Here is an 18,669-nt window from a genome sequence, read left to right as displayed (position 1 = left end):
CTTGTTTTGTTTGTTGTTTTGTTTTTGAACCAAGATGTCACATTTAATAAAGTTGTTCCAGATGCTAGGGCCCGAGATATCCCGTTGTTGAAAAAAATTTGAAAAAGTTCGTAGACAAAGACATGAGCAAGTTTATGAGACTCAGGTTTTTTGTCTGTAAAATGGGGAAATTAAGACCGACCTTATGGTGTTACCTTGAAGATGAAATGAGTCCTGCTCATCATCATTTGTCATTAAATATTAATTCTCTTCCCCCCAACAACCTCTTGGTTCCCAGACCTACGTAGACAAGGGCTTGATTTAGTTTAATTCAACACTTACAGATGAGCTTAATAGCCTTTACAGGGAAGCCCCCTGAAGGTATAGGAAAGACCAAGCACAGATAAGATCTCAGTTCTTGAAGATCCCCCCTAAGGGGACTGTAATTAGATGTAATTCTAAGGAGCTGAGAGAGTGAATTAATAGTTAACCTCAATTGAGTCCCTCTGTTTGCCAATCACTGTGCTAAGGACTCTCTGCACTATCTCCTTAAATCCCTGAAACAACACTAAGCAGTACATGGTGCCGGTCTCCCCATTTTACAGATGAAGAAATCAAGGCTTTCAGGAAGCCACAGAGCTAGGAAGTGGTGGAGCCTGGTTTCAAACTCAGTTCCATCTGACTTCTCGGCTTCTTGGCCACTGTGTTGTTTGAATGGGATTCATTGCATGAAAACTGAGATCCAGAAGAGATTTGTAGCGCGACCAGTATGTAAGTGGGGGAGTGGGATTTGAACCCGAAGCGGCCTGAGCCAGGGCACTTAACCACCATGCCACAACGCTCTAGTGGGTTCTAGCAGCCTGTTGCTTCCATCTAGCATGTCTGCGCGTCTTCCAAGAGAAAGCAGTTTCTTCAAAATTCCCAGTCGATGTACAATGCAGGGAGGCACGTGAACACGATTCATGAGAACTCACCTGTCCGTGTGCTGGCATTCAGCCTCCTGCGAGGCCACGCAGTGATGGGGGACAGGGCTTGGGTTAGGAAAATGGCCTCATAAACTGCCCTGACCTTCCGTGCTGACATCAGTTTCAACAAAGTGGGCTCTTCCCCGTGGGAGCCTCAAGAGTCCTTGTCATGATTTCCTCTTCAGCTCTTCATGGCATCTTCGACTGTTGATTAAAATATAAAGAGTTTATATCCCCCTCAGTGATCAGCTGTCTTTCCCGTGCAGTTTGGAGAACATCAGGTCAAGTTTAAAGAGAAAGATCAGAGTGCCCCAATTACACCATGCCCCTTGAGAATCAGTGGCAGCACGTGGGTGAGAGATCCTGCCATGCACTCCAGAGAGAAGAGTCATCTGCTTCTAGCCTCACAGCCCGTGACATGTTAAGATAAGACCTCTGCCCTTAGAGCTCAGAGTATGGTAGGAGAGACAGATGTGCAAACAAAGTATGATAACTCAGGATGAGCTCTGGAGGCTGGAGGAGCCCGGAAGAGGTGCCTTGAGCCCCACTGGGGGTGAAAGTGGTGGTCAGAGAAGGCTTCCTAGAGAAGGTGACTCCTAATCTGAGTTAACCAGGTGAAGGGACAAAGAAAGGCATTCATGCCTAAGAAAACAGCATGTGCAAAGCCGTGGATGTGAGACAGGCAGTGAGCAATTTCATGAGTGGTTTATAATTAACCTGTCAACCTTGGCACCTTTTTAAAGAGGGGAGTGGAGAGCGGTGGGTGCTGCGCTGGAGAGGCGGGCTCAGGCCAGATGATGAGGGGTCTTGTCCCGTGGGCACTGGGGAGCCACTGAAGCTTTATCGTGAGGGAGTGGTGAGATTGTTTTCTTGTAGGAAGCTCACTCCTGCTGACAGTTGGCAAATGAATTGGAGATGGGAGAGCCTGTGGGCTGGGATGCCGGTTTTGGCTGTGGCCCGGCCTCAGTGTAGTGACAGTGGGAGCGGTGAGAATCTGGTAAAAGAGGGAGGAGGCGGTGGTGACTCCCTAAGGTCTGGTTTGGTGGACTGGGTGGGTGGTTCTGGCAGCAGCTGGTGGTGGTGAGATCAGGAGCTTAGGAGAGCGGGTAGAATTGGGGGCCGGGGAGCAGGGAGGCATGAGGTTTAGCTCTGTGTGTATTTTGCCAGAGTGGGAGAGGCTTGGAGTGCAGGGAAGAGGTTGAGTCCCGCTATATAAGCTGCCGCTTTAGCGACAGGGAGCTCACTGTTTTGGGAGGCAACCAATTGCAGAGCTTGGCAGGAGGAAGGGTTTCCTTAATTGACTGCTGGTGGCTCCAGGTAACTTCTGGCCTTTGTCCTTATTCTTCGTCCTAAAGCCCCAAGGAATAGGTTTGCCCCTTCTTCCACCCTTTAGCTGTTTGGGGGCAACAGTAGTGTTCTACATGTCATCTTCTTTCCAGGAAATTCCCTGAAAGGGGCAAGGGAAGCCATGAGGAATAAGGCTGTCACAAGCTGCAAGGAGCCTCAGGAGATCATCTATAAGAGGAAGGAACCTCATTTTTGAGGCAGACAAATTGAGGCCCAGAGAGAGGAAGGGGCTTTCCCAAAGTCACGGAGTGAGTTCATGGCAAAGCTGGGGACAGTTCTTTAATCTAGGACTCTCTACAGCACCGTGTAATCATGTGTGTGATTTCTCAGCTATGGATTGTGTGGCATGAATGACAGAACTTGGACAACTGACCATCAGGCATTTCTGTGTTTCACCAGGACTCCTAGACATACGTTCTTTCTTTAAGCCCTTCCCCCTAACTCGTCTCCTTTTTAGGCTAACAGCATCGGTCCTTTGTCTACACCCGGAGGAACACAGTTTCTAAACCCTTCACCATCCAAGGAAGCCAGGGAAAACATTACCTCCAGAGACCTCAGGGCAGGATCAGCCTCTATAATACTGGGATGACTCACAATCCAGGCATCCCTCCTCTGGACCCACTCCAGCTAATCAGCACAGCATGCCCACCACCTCCCTCATTCCTAGTGCTTTGCTTCTATAAATGCAACCTACTATGTTTCCATGAGCTTCTCATCACTGAAAACACACTGCAGACTCCCACTGAACTCAATTCCACCCCCGCGTGCATGCACACACTCCTATCTTACCTGTCGAATATGGTTTCTTCTTGATTTGGGACTTGACCTAACAGTTTAAGGGTCAGACTATTTTTGAAAAGGCTATGAAAGTGACAGTGGAAGGAAGGAAAACTTATTTGACAACCAGAAAGCTTTCCCAGGACACAGCTTTAAGTTGGGGGAAAGCCATGTACCCAGAAAAAAATCTCCCCTGTGGCTGCAGGTGGCCTTTTCCAATTTTATAGGCAGGGACTTTGTCTGATCCCTCTGTGATTCTGGTATCAAGCCCAAGGCCTGTGCAGAGTGACCTTTGCAAAAGGAATGGAAGCAAGAAGAGAGGGCGGGAGGAAGGAAGCACTATGTTCCTCTTTCTTCCATTTTCCTGCCTTCTTTGGTGCCTGATCACACAGCACAATCCAATACACAACTTGCCGTGCACATCCTTTGTAAGTAGCTGCTCATTAACAAATGTCCCAGATTCATCTGCCAAGAATCATACAGTCTTGATTTTCAAAATGGAGGGGATTCCCAACCACTTGTCAGTTGGGGAAGCTGGAACTCAGCCAGGTTAAGTGCCTTGCCCAAGGTCACACAGCAGTTAGTGGCTGATAGGGACATGCCGAAGAATGAAGTTTGGGCCAATGTAGGTTGGGAGCCAGTTCTTCCAGGCTCAGTGGTGGCCCAGCCAAGGTGTTCGTACACACACTTAGAAAGATAGGTCCTGATGTTGTGGACTTAGTTTGTAAATTGCCATGACCCTGGGAACCGAGAGCAATGTATAAATAGCTCTGTCTGACAGGGACTCTGACCCTCTGTTCAGTGTGTAGGCAAAGGCATCAGGATGTCCCTCACCCTCAGTCGCACCCTCGGAGAGCTTTCAGTGCTGGATGAGGAATCCCATGTACATTTTAATGAAGCCTGGGGGTTCTGGTTAGAATATTGGTTAGAGTACTAACATTTGGCTTTTTGAGTGAGCCCCGTAAGCATCCTTAAAGTTGCCCCTCTGGCTCCAGGCTCCCAGAGGTACCCCCAGCTCTCACAGGTGGGCTCTAGCCTCTCCCTCTGCTCTCCTTCACCCCCATACCATCCTTGCTGCCTTAAGGAGCCTGAAGCTCTCAGCCTATGGGCCTTTGCTCCCTGGCTAGAATGCCCTTTCCCTATCTCTACTTCTGTGCTCAGTTCAAGTTCTTGTTCTTCCTAGAAGCTTCCCCAGACCACTCTACCTCCAAACTGTTGTAGCCGTGAAGGACCAGTTACTGCCTCACATGCTGCCCTGCAGGGGTCACCTCCACATGGCTCTCCTCCCATCTTTCAGTGCCCTGTTGTGCTAACACTTAGCCACGCCTACATGGAAGCCAGGGGGCAAGGGAGCCCAGGGGATGCAAGCCTTAGCAGTCAGCTCCCTGTGCTGGAGAAGGGCTCAGAGTGAGCTCAGATGGGGTGGGAGTGGAGCAGGCAAGCGAAGAAAACAGTCTTACGGGGGCTGTTAACCCATTCTCACTAACGAGGACTACACTGGGCTGTTAACCCATTCTCACTAACGAGGACTACACTAAGTGCTGACTGGACCGCACGCCCCTCAGGATCACCGGGTCGCCTGCCCCGCGTGTGCTGGCTTTCCCGGCCCCTCCTGCCAAATGCCCATCGTGATTCCCCATCCTTGTAACGACCAGAAAACACTTCCTTCCAGACACTCCCATTGGAGAACCACCGCCCCACACAGTGAGGCTTGTGCATCGGTTCTACACGGTCCTCTCATCACTGCATCTCAATGCAAAGCGCTTTCGTAGTCTGTGCTCACCCAGCATTCTGCCCTGACTGAATGAGGAGCAGAAACAGCCTCATTGTGACCTCAGGGTGCCCTTTTCTACCCCTCGCCAAGAAAACTGGAAGGGGAGCCCTGGAAAATCTCCTGCTGGGGGCGTCTGGGTGGCTCAGATGTTTAAGCGTCTGCCTTTGGCTCAGGTCATGATCCCGGGGTCCTGGGATTCGGCCCCATGTAGGGCTCCCGGCTCAGCGGGGAGTCTGCTTCTCCCTCTGCCCCTCCCCCTGCTCGCGCTCTCTCTCAAATGAATAAATAAAATCTTTAAAAAAAAAAAAAAAACTCCTGCTTACTGTCTCAGCTTCCCTGGACCCTCCCTGCCATGAGTCCACCTGGGCTTTCAGGCCAAGTACCATTTCTAAACGCTGCACATTGGCCATGACATAGAAAGAGCCTCACAGCAATGAAAGTGAACAGAAAGCATTTGTTCACGGAGGGAACAAAAAGTCAGCCTTAGCCTCATGCTCAGACCGGTGGTTCCATTTTGGACTTCACGGTCTGTATTCATTCTGGGCTAAGCTAATCATAATAATGGTGAGGGGCGCCTGGGTGGCTCAGTTGGTTAAGCATCTGCCTTCAGCTCAGATCATGATCCCAGGGTCCTGGGATCTAGTCCCTGCGTCCCTGTGTTGGACTCCCTCCTCAGTGGGGAGTCTGCTTCTCCCTCTGCCTGTCGCTCCCCCTGCTCATGCTCTCTCTCTCTCAATAAAATCTTTAAATAATAATGATGATGATGATGATGAGAGTTGTCTCCAACTCTTACACAGGACCACACAGTTTGCAAGCTGCCTTCATGTACCTTTGACAGACGAAGAAGCTAGAATGCAGGCTACATCAATTGTCTGAGATTATACAGCTTGAAGGAGGCAGCGCTGAGGCTGGAAGTCAGGCCATCAGATCCCGGCTGCCGACTGCCGTGACAAAGAGCTTTCTGGCCTCTCTAAATTGGTCGTGGAGGCCAAGGTTCATTAGCTGAGCTCTCAGCACTGCTACATCACCGTCCCGAGTTAGTGGTGCTCGATGGCATTTTAATGGAAGCCAAATAAGTCTTCCTGTTGGCATTCACAGGCAGCTGGAGTTTTTGTGTTTTATGGTAATTAAATACCATCATCTTTCATATCTGACAATCTTTAGGGCCCGATGAACGACTGCAGTGCACGCTGGGTCGCCGTGAACTCCAGAGCAAGGAGACCTCGGGGCGCCTGTCAGCAGTTTCGCGGGGCTGACTGTGGGCATCCAGCCTGGCACCCTTGCACAGAGCCACGGCTGGCCTTCAATCGCAGGGCTGTTGACACATTAAAATTCTGTGCCTTAGCCAAAGCCCTGGAAGTTCATGCCTTTTTCTCCTGAGTGTGCTCTCATAAAAGAATAATGACCCAGGCGGCGGGAGCCTCTCTAGCGGGCAGGCATCCTGCAGTCAGCCTGGGCCCGGCTTGTGGTCTGTCCCTGCCTGGCTCACCCTCCATCCGGCCACCGGAAATCGTCCTCAGACACTAGTGATCACGGCACTCTCCTGCTTAAAGCCCACCAGGGATCCTCTCACCCTGCCGGGAAAGGCCAAGTTCTTTCGGGGGCACCTGCAGGCAACCGCCGCCCCCCGCCCCCCGGTGCCTCCTCCTCGCAGGCTGCTGCTGCCCCTCCCAGCCATCACACTGCTCATCCACGGGCCCCAGCGGGTCATGCTGGCTTTCTCAGGCTTCCGAACCCCTCACACGTGCCCGCTAGACACAGGTCGCATGTCATTTCTCCCGAAGCCTCCCCCAGCCCCAACAGTCGGTCTGGCAGCTGCCTCGGGGCTCCATGGAGCTCCAGCGGGCTGTAGTGAAAGCTAGCAAGAATCCTGGGAGCCACCACTTGTGGGGGGCTCACTGTGTGACAGGCATTGACATCAGCACGTTACCGGACTCAACTCGCTTAATATATACACAGCAGGGTGTTTAACAGCGTGGGCCCTGGAGCCCCACAGCCCCGGTTCGAATTCCGGCTCCATCACTCAGTGGTGGTGTCATCTTAGGCAAACGGCTTACCATCTGGGTGCCTTAGTTTTCTCTTCTACAAAATGGGGAATGATCCTAGTACCTTCATTGCAGGGGCATCATAAGGATTAAATAATTCGAACACTGAGACCCAGTCACATAGTAAGTACTCAGTAAATGTTAACTATTGCAATCCCATCGTCATTGCCATTGTGTGTAGTATCCGAGTGTCTGCTTTTTTACTAGACTGCGAGCAGCTCAAAGTCAGGGATCTATTTGTCTCAGCTCTGGACCGCCATGTTTCCAGTCTACAGTAGCCCTTCTCCCTCCTCTTCCTCTTCCTTTTATTACTGTTACTATTATATATTCAGTTTACAGATGAGGAATTAGGGGCTCAGAGAAGTTAAAGGCCTTGCCTTAAATCATGTAGCTCATCAGAGCCAGAGCCTGGGTCTGGAAGACTCCCGAGCCCTGCTCTTAAACCTTTCGTCAGCACGCCTCCAGACACCGGCTGTTGGCCAAGGCTGGGGCTCATCCTCATCTTAAAACTCATCCAGTCTCTGCACACAGCAGAGGGCTCTTTAGTGTTGCTGATGGATTGAACAACCTCGAGGGCCTTCTTCTTAGAGTGCACCTGAACCCAGGACAGAGCAGCACCTTGGTTTGCTCTGATATGCTTATTTGATGCCGAAAGGGGCCCTTCGAAGACATGGAGCCCCCATGTGTCTGATTTTGTCCCGAGGGTCAGGCTGCAGTCATTCTCATCACTTCTGATCTGCATGTTGAACTACAGGCACCCTCCTGAGACCAGGGCTCCTGGAAGCCAGAGGGCAGTCCAGAATAAGATTCGGCTGCAATAGAAGAACAGCACGTTTCTGTTAGATATTTTCTTGCTCTTTTTCTCTCAAGGTTTTTTGCCTTGGAACCCCTGTTGTAAATGCTGTCGAGTGATTATCATGGGGATGATTCAGCACTTTACAATTTATTCATTCAGCATGCCTTTATCGTAACCGTGGAATTAATAGTTACCAGTGTTTAGCATCACTGTATTCCAGGCACTGTGCTAATAAGCACCTTATGTACATTATCTCATTTACTTCTCATAACAACCCCAGAAGGTAGGTAGTATCTCCAGTTCGTGGTAAGAAAACTGAAGCTCCAGAGAGGTTAAGGAACTTAACCTCTTAACACCGCTTATAAGTGACAAAGCCAAAACTTGAACCCAGGGCTGCCTGATATCAAAGCCTAGTCTCTTTCTATTACCTCCTGCTTGGAAGGGCATCCTGAAGAAGCTCCATGATGATCTCAGTTTAGGGAGTTGCTTCTGGAGGCTTCAACATTCACGATTTTTGTGCATATAAAATGGAAAAAAATGTCTGAGGTGTCGGAGGGAAGCAGCAACTGCAAATATATCTGAGAACTTGTAGGAAGCAAAAATAGTCGATGGAAAACCAGGCTTGCAAAACTCAGATAAGCAAGTGGCCTTTACTAACAGAGGTGTGCAGCAGAACAGTAAAAATGACTCATATCTGGGCTTGATTCAGAGATATACTTGGAGGCTCTATCTGCAAAAAGAGGGTGTAAATTGGAATTTACAGCACAGCTTTGCAAATGTACCAATGCATCCACTCGCAGGGAGCAGGAGAGAGGCTATTGCTCGTGCAAGCAAGGAGTGCACCCAGCTAATCTGCTGTGGTCTCCCCCCACGTTCTGTAAAGATTGACAAGGGATATGGAGATGCATGGCACGCGGTCCCATCCCTCAGGGAGCACTGGAAGCCCAAGTACTTGGCACTTGAACAAGAGCTGTGCCTTTTCATCCACCAGAGAGTGGCGATGGAGGATTGTGTACCCCCTTTCACAGACCAAGGAATAGGGAGGTGAAGTGAGTTACCGGAGGCCACCCAGCCACTCTGTAGAAACCAGCAGAGAGTTGCGCCTCTCTTGGGCCATCTCTATTTCGTTCACCACTGCATTCCCGACACCCAGTTTACCGGACCTGGCACTCAGGAAATGCTGAATGAGTGAACTAGAGTTTCCCTCTCAAGATAGGAGTCCAAATTGGAGAGGGGGAAGGGGAGAAAAGAAGGACCCTCTATGTCTGTCCCCTCTATCCTCCCTCTTGGCCTTAGGGGCAGAGGGGAGACTCCAGTCAGACCAGAGGAGACAATTGCTCCTTAGGAAGGTCATGTCTCTTTTTTGGGGTCGTGAGTCCCAAAACATGGAGCTTTTCCCATGGGAACCTGGGAAACCTCAAAGTCCCCTTTCCTAGCGTTCTCAGCATGGAAGGGGTAGGGAAGGGGGACAAAGGACCCACCTGAAGCATCCAGGTGAGTCAGTAAAGGGCTGTATAGGCCCGTGCTCTAGAGAGCCCAGGGAGATCTGCTATGACTTTTTGCGCACAAATGTCCTCCACACTAGGTTTGTTCTCTTGGATAGACTGCCCAAGCCATTCACAAGAGCCGTTTGCTCAATAAACCTGTATTGAGCACCTGGTCAGTTGTAGGACCTGTGATCACCAGCATGGAGGGAATAGGGATTTTTATACCTACCAGAAGAGGCAAGATGGGGATATAAGTATGCCAACTGTAAGGAGAAGGAAAAGATGAGTGGTCCAGGTTACTGGCTGTTAGCATTCAATGAAGGAAAAAAGAACTTTGGGGAGGGTAGATCAAGGAAGGCTTTCTGGAGGAGTTATCAGTTGAGCCGAGCTTTAAAAAATAGAGAGGATTCAGACCAGGACATTCCTTATCCTCATAGGAGAATTTCCTTTTAGAAGTTAGTTTTTTAGATCTATGACCAGTGGTCTTATATTTTAAAATCTCATTATTTCAGGATTCTCGGCAGTGGTTCTAAAGCGTTACCAGAGCCTGGCATCCCCACTTAGTCACAAAGCAGAGGTCTGTAGGCTTGCAGGCCAGCCTGTCCTGACCCAGACCTCAGATGCTTGCCGTCTGTACTGAGGGGGGTTTTCCTGCCTTCGGCCATGGACTGAGACAGTTGAGCTGGTGTCTGTGTTTGATGCAAAGGCATCATGATTTGGTAGACAGAATTCAGGCTTTGGATTAATAAGGACTGCCTGGTAGTTCTGCAAACCTCAGCTTCCTAGTCTATAAAGTGGGACTGATGATACTACTGCCCTCTGGGGGTTGTTGTGAGCATTCGCACAGTTCAGGCTGTAAAAGGACCCATAGAAGATGCTCGCCGCAGCACCTATCAGTGTCAGTTAGGTAAACATGCCACGAGGAGGTTGACTCTGGGGGGGTCGGGGGAGGGGCGTGGAGCAAGGGCTAGGTCATCCTCTCTGCTGGCCTCCTGATAAGCACTGGACAATAGTGGTCCGGTCCCTCTCACTGCTTCGGTGCCCTGGCCTGCAGCCAGCAGCCTAAAAGTCCAAGGGTAGGAGGGACACTCAGCCAGCCCAGGAGGCTGCTTCTGTTGCTGGCTTCTGTCCCAGGCTCCAAATGTCTCCATTAAAGTGCTGCCTGAGGACATAAACAAATGGCCCTGCTATTCTCACCTTCTCCCTGGTCCAAGGCTGTCTGCTGTCTGCCTGTTTTGGCTCCCATGCTCTCTTCTCTCCCCTCCCATTAAGGGACACCCCTGCTGGCACAGCATGGCACATCTTCAGAAGGCACCACGCACACTCCTGGGGACTGTCCTCATTGGAAATGAGGTTTCAGCCCCTACGTCGCTGCAGCAGACCTCTTGGCCTTTGGGGGAAAGTTGTGGTGGGAGCGGAGGGGAGAGGGAGGACTGGAAAGACAGGCGTGGGTCACATTCTGAAGGGCTTGCTGGACGCTGTGTGGGCTTTATCCTAAAATCGGTTTTTCATCTATAGATCTGAGATAATAATACCTATTGTTCCAAGTAGCTGAAGGGAGTAAATAAAAGATTTATCGCAATTCCCTTGTCTGTAAAGTGGGGAGAATAATAGCACCTGCTCTGCAGTGGGTCATGAGGATCAGCTGGATTTAAACATGTAGAGGGCTCAGAATGGTGCCAGGCACATAGGAAGTGCTCAATAAATGTTAATGGTAGTTTTTAATAACCCCCAGGTGGTTTTTAATTGGGATCACTCCCTTTACTCAAAGTTCACCTCCTACCCCCTACCCAGGCCATCACTGACCACTTAGCCTAAAATTTCACCATTGACCCCACACACCCAGGCCATTGGCCCCTTCCTGGCTTTATGTGTTCTCTGATTTATCAGCACCTCTGTAAACTATGTATTTTACTTATCTTGTTTGTTTCATTTACTATGTACCATTATAGATAGTTAGGGTTTCTCAACTTTTAGCATCCATTGGAATCACCCGGAGTTTGTGAAATGAGATTGCTGGGGCCCACCCAAGTGTTCATGATTCAGTAAGCCTGGGGCAGGACCCGAGAATTTTCACTTCTTACAAATTCCCAAGTGGTGTTGAAGCTGCTGGTCCGGGACTACACTTTGAAAAACGCCGTCCCCAAAATATCAAAGAAACGGGGCAAAATGGGTGACGTCAGAAGCTAGTTGGGTTTTTTTTTTTATCTTGTTTATTGTGTCTCTCTTTTCGAGTTTAAGTTTCACGAGGACAGGGATTTTGTCCGCTTTGTTCGTTGATGTGTCCCTAGCACCGAAAATAGTAGGAGCTCAATTAAGTATCTGTCGAGTAGCCCGCCATCTCCCGACCTCGTGGACACGCACGACCCACCGTGCCCGTTGCCGCCCGGCTGCTCCCGCGTGGCCCTGGGGCCCGGCCGTGGCTGTGGCCGTGGCCGTGGCGGTGGCTCGGGGCCCCGCTGATCGTGCGTGTTTGTGCCCTAGATCACCCGGGCGGCCTGCAGAACCACCCGCGGCTCCGGACGCCGCCGCCGCCGCTCTCGCACGCCCACACCCCCAACCAGCACCACGCGGCCTCCATCAACTCCCTGAACCGGGGCAACTTCACTCCGAGGAGCAACCCCAGCCCGGCCCCCACGGACCCCTCGCTCTCGGGAGAGCCCCCCGCCGGCGGCGCCCAGGAGCCGGCCCACGCCCAGGACAACTGGCTGCTCAACAGCAACATCCCCCTGGAGACCAGGTGCGGGGCTGGGGGGTGGGCGGGGCTGAGCCGCAGGGGCGGCGGGGCCTTTCCGGGGGTCCCCAGCCTCCCTAGTCTGGGAGGCTGGGGTCGGGGCAATGCTCGGAGAGGTGGCTCTGGGCTGGCCTGGAGAAGGGGAGAAGGGGAGAAGGGCGGTGGCGGGAGGGGCGTGGGGCAGGAAGAGCCGGCGCTTGCGAATCCAGCAGCCCCGAGGTCCGGGGCTGGCCTGCCGCAGACGAAGGTATGAGCCCTCTGTGCCCTTTCCTGGTCTGTGCAGTGGGGATGCTGCTGGCTGGAGGGGCCGCTATAATCGTGGATGAGAGCTGAGTGTGTAAAGGTGGCAGAGAGCAGACCCTTGGTCAGCGTTTGATGGCGGCCCACACCTCTGCCTTTCCCTACTGGGATCTGCCCCCCCTCCTCTCCACTCCTCTCCCTTCCCCTCCCCTCGCCTCCCAGGGACTTATCTCCTTTATACCCCAAACCCTATAATCCCTAACACTGATACATCATCAACTAACTTTTAGTTGCAAGAACTTTCATACTTGAGATATGATGTCATTCTCACAGCTTCACGAAGAAGGCGGTATTGTGATTTGTGACCCCATTTGGGAGTTTCGCAGAGAGGGTCAGTGACTAGCTCAGGTCACATGGACACTGGATGTGCGGCTACGATGTGAACCCAGGTTGCGAGACTCGTGGGCAGTGCTATTTCCTACACCACCACCACCTTCTCCAGGTCTCCCCTGGCCCGGCCCCCTCCTCCTCTGCCTTCTTCCAGCCTCACAGAGTGCTTCCTTTAGGGGTTTCCGTCAGGGTCAGTTCCATAGCTGTCCTTCTTCCCTCTGGTGAGCCACTGTTTTCCCAAAATGGAAACGAGTTGTTTTCTTTTTTAAATAATTATAAAGGCATACAAGCTCACTGCAGAAAATGCAGAAAGATATAAAGACGAAAACTAGATTCACCCATAATCCCACCACTCTGAGAGAAGCACTGTTGACTTCGGGGGACAGAGCCTTTCCCTACCTTCTCTAAAGCTGAAGTGGCCCAGGCAGCACGATTAGAACCTCCTCACCTTCTATCCTATCTCTCAAAGCAGCGGGGAAACCTAGATTTTATTTTCTCAAACCCCTCTTCGTGATCTGTGGAGAGGACAGAAGCCATCCCACATTTAAAGATGTGAAATTAATCTATCCATGGAAAGTGCACCCACCTGACTCTGTCTGGCACATCGCTGTGATAGTTGCACATCGAGCGGGTGGGATCCAGTGAAAGAAAATCAACATCCTTTTGTGCCATCTTATGTTTTACTCCTGTGGAATCAGTTTTTCCAGAAGCAAATTTCTCAGAGATACCGTCCAGCTTGCCTCACCCCCAGTCTCTTCATTAATATTATTCTGTTGACATCCTTTACAATCAGGTGTGAGTTGTCCTTCTCTGCCTCCTTCGCTCTCCTCAGTGAGAGAGTTGCATCATCCCACCCAGGGTAGCTTAATCAGATCTCCATTATTTCCAGGGTGCTTATTGAATGACTGCACGTGGCTAAGAGAAGCCAGCAAATAATCGATGGTTCTGATTCTTTGCATGGAACCCAGTAGCCACTCCCTCCTCTTGGATGTTCATTTTTCTCACTTAGGAGCAAAGTAGGTGGTTCTCCGGGTTTTTCAAGGGAGAGGAAGATAGAGGCCGAGCAGCAGGTGTTTTCCTGATGGCTAGGTGAGATGCCGAGGTGGTCCCAGCTGACCTCTCTTGCTTCATCAGCCAGCTGACACCTGCCTTTCTGACCTTCTGTCCTCCCACACCCATGCATAGACCACAGGGAACTTTGTTTTCTTTTATGCTTTATCACTCAAGTAATAAATGTTCTACAGAACACTTAGGAACAAAGAAAAAATCACATATATCTACCACCAAATGGTAACCATTGTTAACATGCTGGCATATATCTGCTCATCTGTACTCTTCCATATAAGTCCGTACAGATATGATTATATACATATTGAATGTTCAGTATGTGTACGTGTATAGGAGTATACATCTCTGTGGATCAGTCTTCCCCAGACGCCCATCCCTTTCATCCCCCGTGCCTTGCGCGTGCTCTCGTACAGCACTCTGCCAGAGTTGCCCTCCTCACTTCTGGGTCTCGCAAAGTCCTACCTATTCTTAAAAACCCAGAAGAAATGTTGGAGATGGGCCTTCTCTGTGACCCCAGAGTTCTGTGCATCTGAAGATGGCTTAAAACTGGGAGAGGTGCTTGATACAATGGATAACACAGAGTGCTGGACCTTAATACTGACCTTTACTGGTTGGTGGCACAAAACCAACAACGTTTAAGAGAGATCAGTGTCACATCTGGCAGATGGAATCACATGTAATTTTGACCAGCGTGGTGATGTAAGGAAGAGAGCAGACTTTAGAGTCAGGAGACCTGGACTCTTGTCTTGGCTTTAGCACTTACTGGCCCGGCAAGTTCATTTATAGCCCTGAAGCTTGATTTCCCTGTGTAATATGGGATAAGAATTCATGCCTCTTAGACTGGGAGGAAGTGAATGAAATATCATGTAAGAAACATAAAGCACAGTGCCTGGCATGAAAAGACATACTATAAAAATGATTTCCCATTTTTTTCATATGTATCTACTTCCCATATCAACCCTGTGAAGAAAAAAAGTCACAAAAAAATACTTACTGGGCTCCTACTCACCAGAGGAGTTGAGAGGAAACAGCAGGTTGTACCTTTTCTCTACTTTGGAGAAGGAAGTTTGGCCCTGATGTTCTGAGAACATAAGTGATGGTCCTTTTGCTGAAGCTACTTGTTCATATCACAGGTTTTAGGGTCAGACATCCTGTGCTCCAATCCCCACCCCATTGCTCACTAGCTGTGGACCTAGACCTTACATTTCTTCACCTCTAAAAGGGAGAAAATATTAGTAACTTCCTGTTGTGATTATCTCTTGCTGCATAACAAATGCCTGTCAAACTTGGTGGCTTAAAGAAACCACCAGTTGATTATACTTCGCAGTGTGAGGCGGGAGCTCAGGAAGAGCTAGCTGGGCCAGTCTCCCTGTGGTGTCAGTGGGGGTCAGTCAGCGGCGTTAGCTGTTAGCTGGGCAGTCTGAAAGAGCCAGGGTGGCCTTACTCACATGCCGGAGCCTTGCAGAAGACAGCTGGGTAGCTGGGCTCAGTGGCCCCTCACCCTCTACTGTGGTCTCAGGGCCTCTCCACCAAGTCTTCCCAGTGGGGAGTGGACTTCATACTCCGTGGCTTGGAGCTCCATGGCACTGCGACAGAAGCCACTGATCCTCTTAAAGGCTTGGCCTGGAATGGTATAGCGTCCCTTCTGCCATTGTTCTGTTGGCCAAAGCAGTCCTAGGCCAGCCAGCTTCCAGGAGAGGAACAACAGACCCCACTTCTCAAAGGGAGAGGTGCCCAAGGATTTTCAGCCACTTCCAACCCACCGTAGTGCCTCCTGAGGCTCCTGTAGCGATTATATACGATACTGTCTGCAAATGTCTTGGCACACAGTACGTGCTCAACTGCTTACCATGTAGTGCTTGTCCTTCAGTAAATACTCACTGAGTGCCTACTGTGTGCCCAGCAGGCAGGATGTTTAAGAGCACAGACTCTTGCAGTGGGACAAATGCTGTGATAGAGGTACACACAGTGAATCAGTTTTAATGCCTCTGGATTTTCGGCAGGCAACACGGCTTGCCACATGATGGGTGCTGGAAAACTAACGCAGGCTAAATGAATGAATGACGGAACAAATGAATAAAAAGCTATGCGTAACTTGAGTGGGCCAAAGGGAAGACTTCCCAGTGGGCCTGGTGCCGTGCGACTGACAGCAAGTAGGAGTCCCCAGGGGGAGCTGGGAAGAAGGAAGGGCATGGGGGCTGCACAGCCTCATCGAAGGCCTAGAAGCCCAAGAGAGCAGGGCCTAGTTGAGGTGGTTTGTTGTCAACAGCTATTACCAAGCCCCACGAGAATGGGGAGCCCCCTGATGCCAGAGAAACTGTCACAGGCCCTTCTCTAATTGTCCAACTGAGTCGTGTGGAGAGTCAAAAGTAAATAGCTGAGCAAATAGCATAAGAGCTGGCAGAATAACCAGGAGGGGTTGAGATTTCATGTTGGAAGGAAAGAAGGGCAGGGAGGACAAGCGAGAGGGAGGACCTGCTTAACCCACTGCCTCTGGCCCTCTCCAGGGGTAATGGAGTCCACAGGGGGAAGACCGGGCCTCCCTGTGCTTCCTAGAGCAGGGGTCACATGTTGCCTTGAGGCCTGCAGGTGCATCTGTGGTCCATCTTGGTGGGATCCACATGTTCAGGGTCCACTAAACCCTGGTCCACTTCTTCACGCTCTGCAGCATCAAATGCTTAATTGATTTCATAGGGATTGTCTGATTAATAACCTGTCGGGCTCCTGTCAGATGAAGGGGAAGCCAGGGTGCAAGTCTGCCAGACCCCTGCTTTAGCTCATCTGATCCCAGGCCTGGTTTGGGAGCCTGAGGCCCATTTTGTGGTCCTGCTCAATTTGGGGAATAGCCCTGCCCACCCCTCAGGGATGGGAGGCCGTCCTGGTGGTTACCAACCCAGGCTTGGTATAGTTCCCAGAATAGCACACAGCACCTTCTAGTGGGCCAGGCCAACTCCTAAGCATTGCAGGAAATTGGGACGGACAGTCGTCCCTGTCGTCTGGTGATTCAGTCATAGGCCTGCAGAAAACACAACCACAGTCCAATAAGAAGCTCATGGCCTTGTAAGGAAGACAGACCCATAAGTGAATGAGTAAAGATGGGACTCTGGATAATACTGTGACTCGTGGGGTGAGGGGGGATGCTCTGAGCAGAGAGGAGGGTGTGGCTCCCTCTGCGTGGGGGCATCAAGGAACGATCATACCAAGCACTCATGGGGCCTTTACTGGGGCTCCGTAGAGGGAAGCTCATCAGAGACTGAGCACCCAGGGTTTCTACTGGGGGCTGGTCACACCGGCACCTCCTACCTGGCAAAGGCCCAAATTCCAAACTCACAGAAGAAAAGCCAGTGCTCAGCATAAACCATATTGTTTGTACACACAGTTTAGACCCTGAATCAGCTACTCATCAGTTAATGGTTAGAACGCTCCTGAAGACCTCTGTTCCCAGATACCAGCCCAGGGCCAACTTTATAAGCAGGCCCTTCGAAGGATAACAGTCAGGATGGCTGTGGTAACTGTTCTGCATGGGTAGGAAGATTATCATCATCCCCACTTTGGAGATGAAGAATCTGAAGACAGGAAAGTGAAGTAACTTGCCTCAGGAACCACAGCCAATACATGTCCCACCCCGGCCAGCTGGTTCCAGAGCCCATGCACCTAGCCATTCTCCAGTGCCACCTTCCTGATTATTCAGACAGGCATTGGTAGGAGTTTGCAGGGGACAAAGGAATCCTGGGATGAGGGGCAGCTGTGCAAGGCACAGAGAGAGCTTAGTGTCTTGGAGAGATGGCTCAGACGTGGGGGGGGGCAGGGGGCCTCATGGAGATGCATGTAAGTGAGGGTCAGCAATGGAGGGCCTGGAGTTACAGGAAGACAAGGTCGTACTTCTCCCTGTGAGCAGGGGACCCAAGGAAGGCAGAAGGCGGGGCCACTAGTTAACATTATAGGATTGGCCTTTTACAAGGATCACTATGACCTGGAAGACCCAGTTCATTTTTTTGTTTCTTTGTTCATTCATTTGTTAAAATGCTAGCCCTAGAACTAAGTCTTTTTGTGGTCTTGGCCAAATCTCTGACGCCTTGCACACCTTGGGGCTGTCGGCTACAGAATGTGGGCACAATGTCTGGCCTGCTCTACCGCGTGGCTGTCCCAGGGCTCTGAGGGTGAAGCACGGGCCAGGACAGCAGGCTCATGGTGAGAAGATGGGCTGCTGAGCGGGGCAGTCTGAAGGACTGGGCACTGCAACTTTCCAGCCACTTCCTTCCCAAAAGCTACTTGTTCTGTCCTTGGAAGGCGAGCTCTGCCCGCCCCGGGCTGGAACTGGAAGCCCCTGCTTCAGGCAGCTCGGGGGCCTTGCCCGTGGCCTCCTCTGAGGCTTAGAGGGGAGCTGGTCCCCTCCCCATGCTAAGAAGAGCCGTAGGAGCAGTATTGTGCTTAGCTGTGCCCCACTCCAGGGACTGCGCCCCTCTTTCCCGAGAGGCAGTGGGGGGCAGTGAGGTCGGAGAGATGTGCTTTTGAGTCCCACCCCTACCCTTTGGTTGCTGTATGATCTTGGGCAGTCACTCAGCCTGTCTGGGCCTCAGTTTCTGTATCTGAAAATGAGATAACAGTACCCACCAGTGTGAGGGTCATGAGACTCCAGCGTCCATCCCGGAGTTCCCAGCCGCAGTGAGCCGGAGACCGTGCACGACTGTGACCTAAGGGGGCCTCAGCAGCAAGGGTCTCCATTAGGAAACACTCATAGCTTTTGTTTTTCAGAAGAACTGGAACCTCAGAGTTGGGAACAGGCAATGGACAGGAAATTGAGGGGATAGCATTGAACTGGGAGTCCAGACGCCTGGGTTTTAGTTTCAGCTCTGCCACTGACTTGCTGTGTGCGTGGGAGCAGGATACCTGTCTCTCTGGGCCTCAGTTTCCTCAGCAATCACCTGGGGCCCAACTGAGTTTCAGAAGTACAGAACGGGGGGCGCCTGGGTGGCTCAGTTGGTTAAGCAACTGCCTTCGGCTCAGGTCATGGTCCTGGAGTCCCGGGATCGAGTCCCACATCGGACTCCCTGCTCAGTGGGGGGT

The 18,669-nt window shown here is 51.1% G+C and overlaps 1 protein-coding gene across 3 annotated transcripts in view; it reads left to right on the top strand.

Moving 5' to 3' along the window:
• Positions 1 to 18,669, top strand: part of TENM4 (teneurin transmembrane protein 4) — a 1,359,030-nt gene that overhangs the window by 1,124,183 nt on the left and 216,178 nt on the right. For all 3 annotated transcript variants that reach the window (XM_032427010.1, XM_032427011.1, XM_032427009.1), the window contains one exon: positions 11,655 to 11,910. In XM_032427010.1, coding sequence (XP_032282901.1) covers positions 11,655 to 11,910 — 256 coding nt within the window. The remainder of the gene's footprint in view (positions 1 to 11,654; positions 11,911 to 18,669) is intronic.

The sequence above is a fragment of the Phoca vitulina genome, unplaced genomic scaffold (genome assembly GCF_004348235.1).
Source record: "Phoca vitulina isolate PV1807 unplaced genomic scaffold, GSC_HSeal_1.0 scaffold36, whole genome shotgun sequence".
Taxonomy (NCBI): Eukaryota; Metazoa; Chordata; class Mammalia; order Carnivora; family Phocidae; genus Phoca; species Phoca vitulina.
Note: the sequence above shows the minus strand (reverse complement) of the source record. Positions and strands in the feature narration are given on the sequence as shown.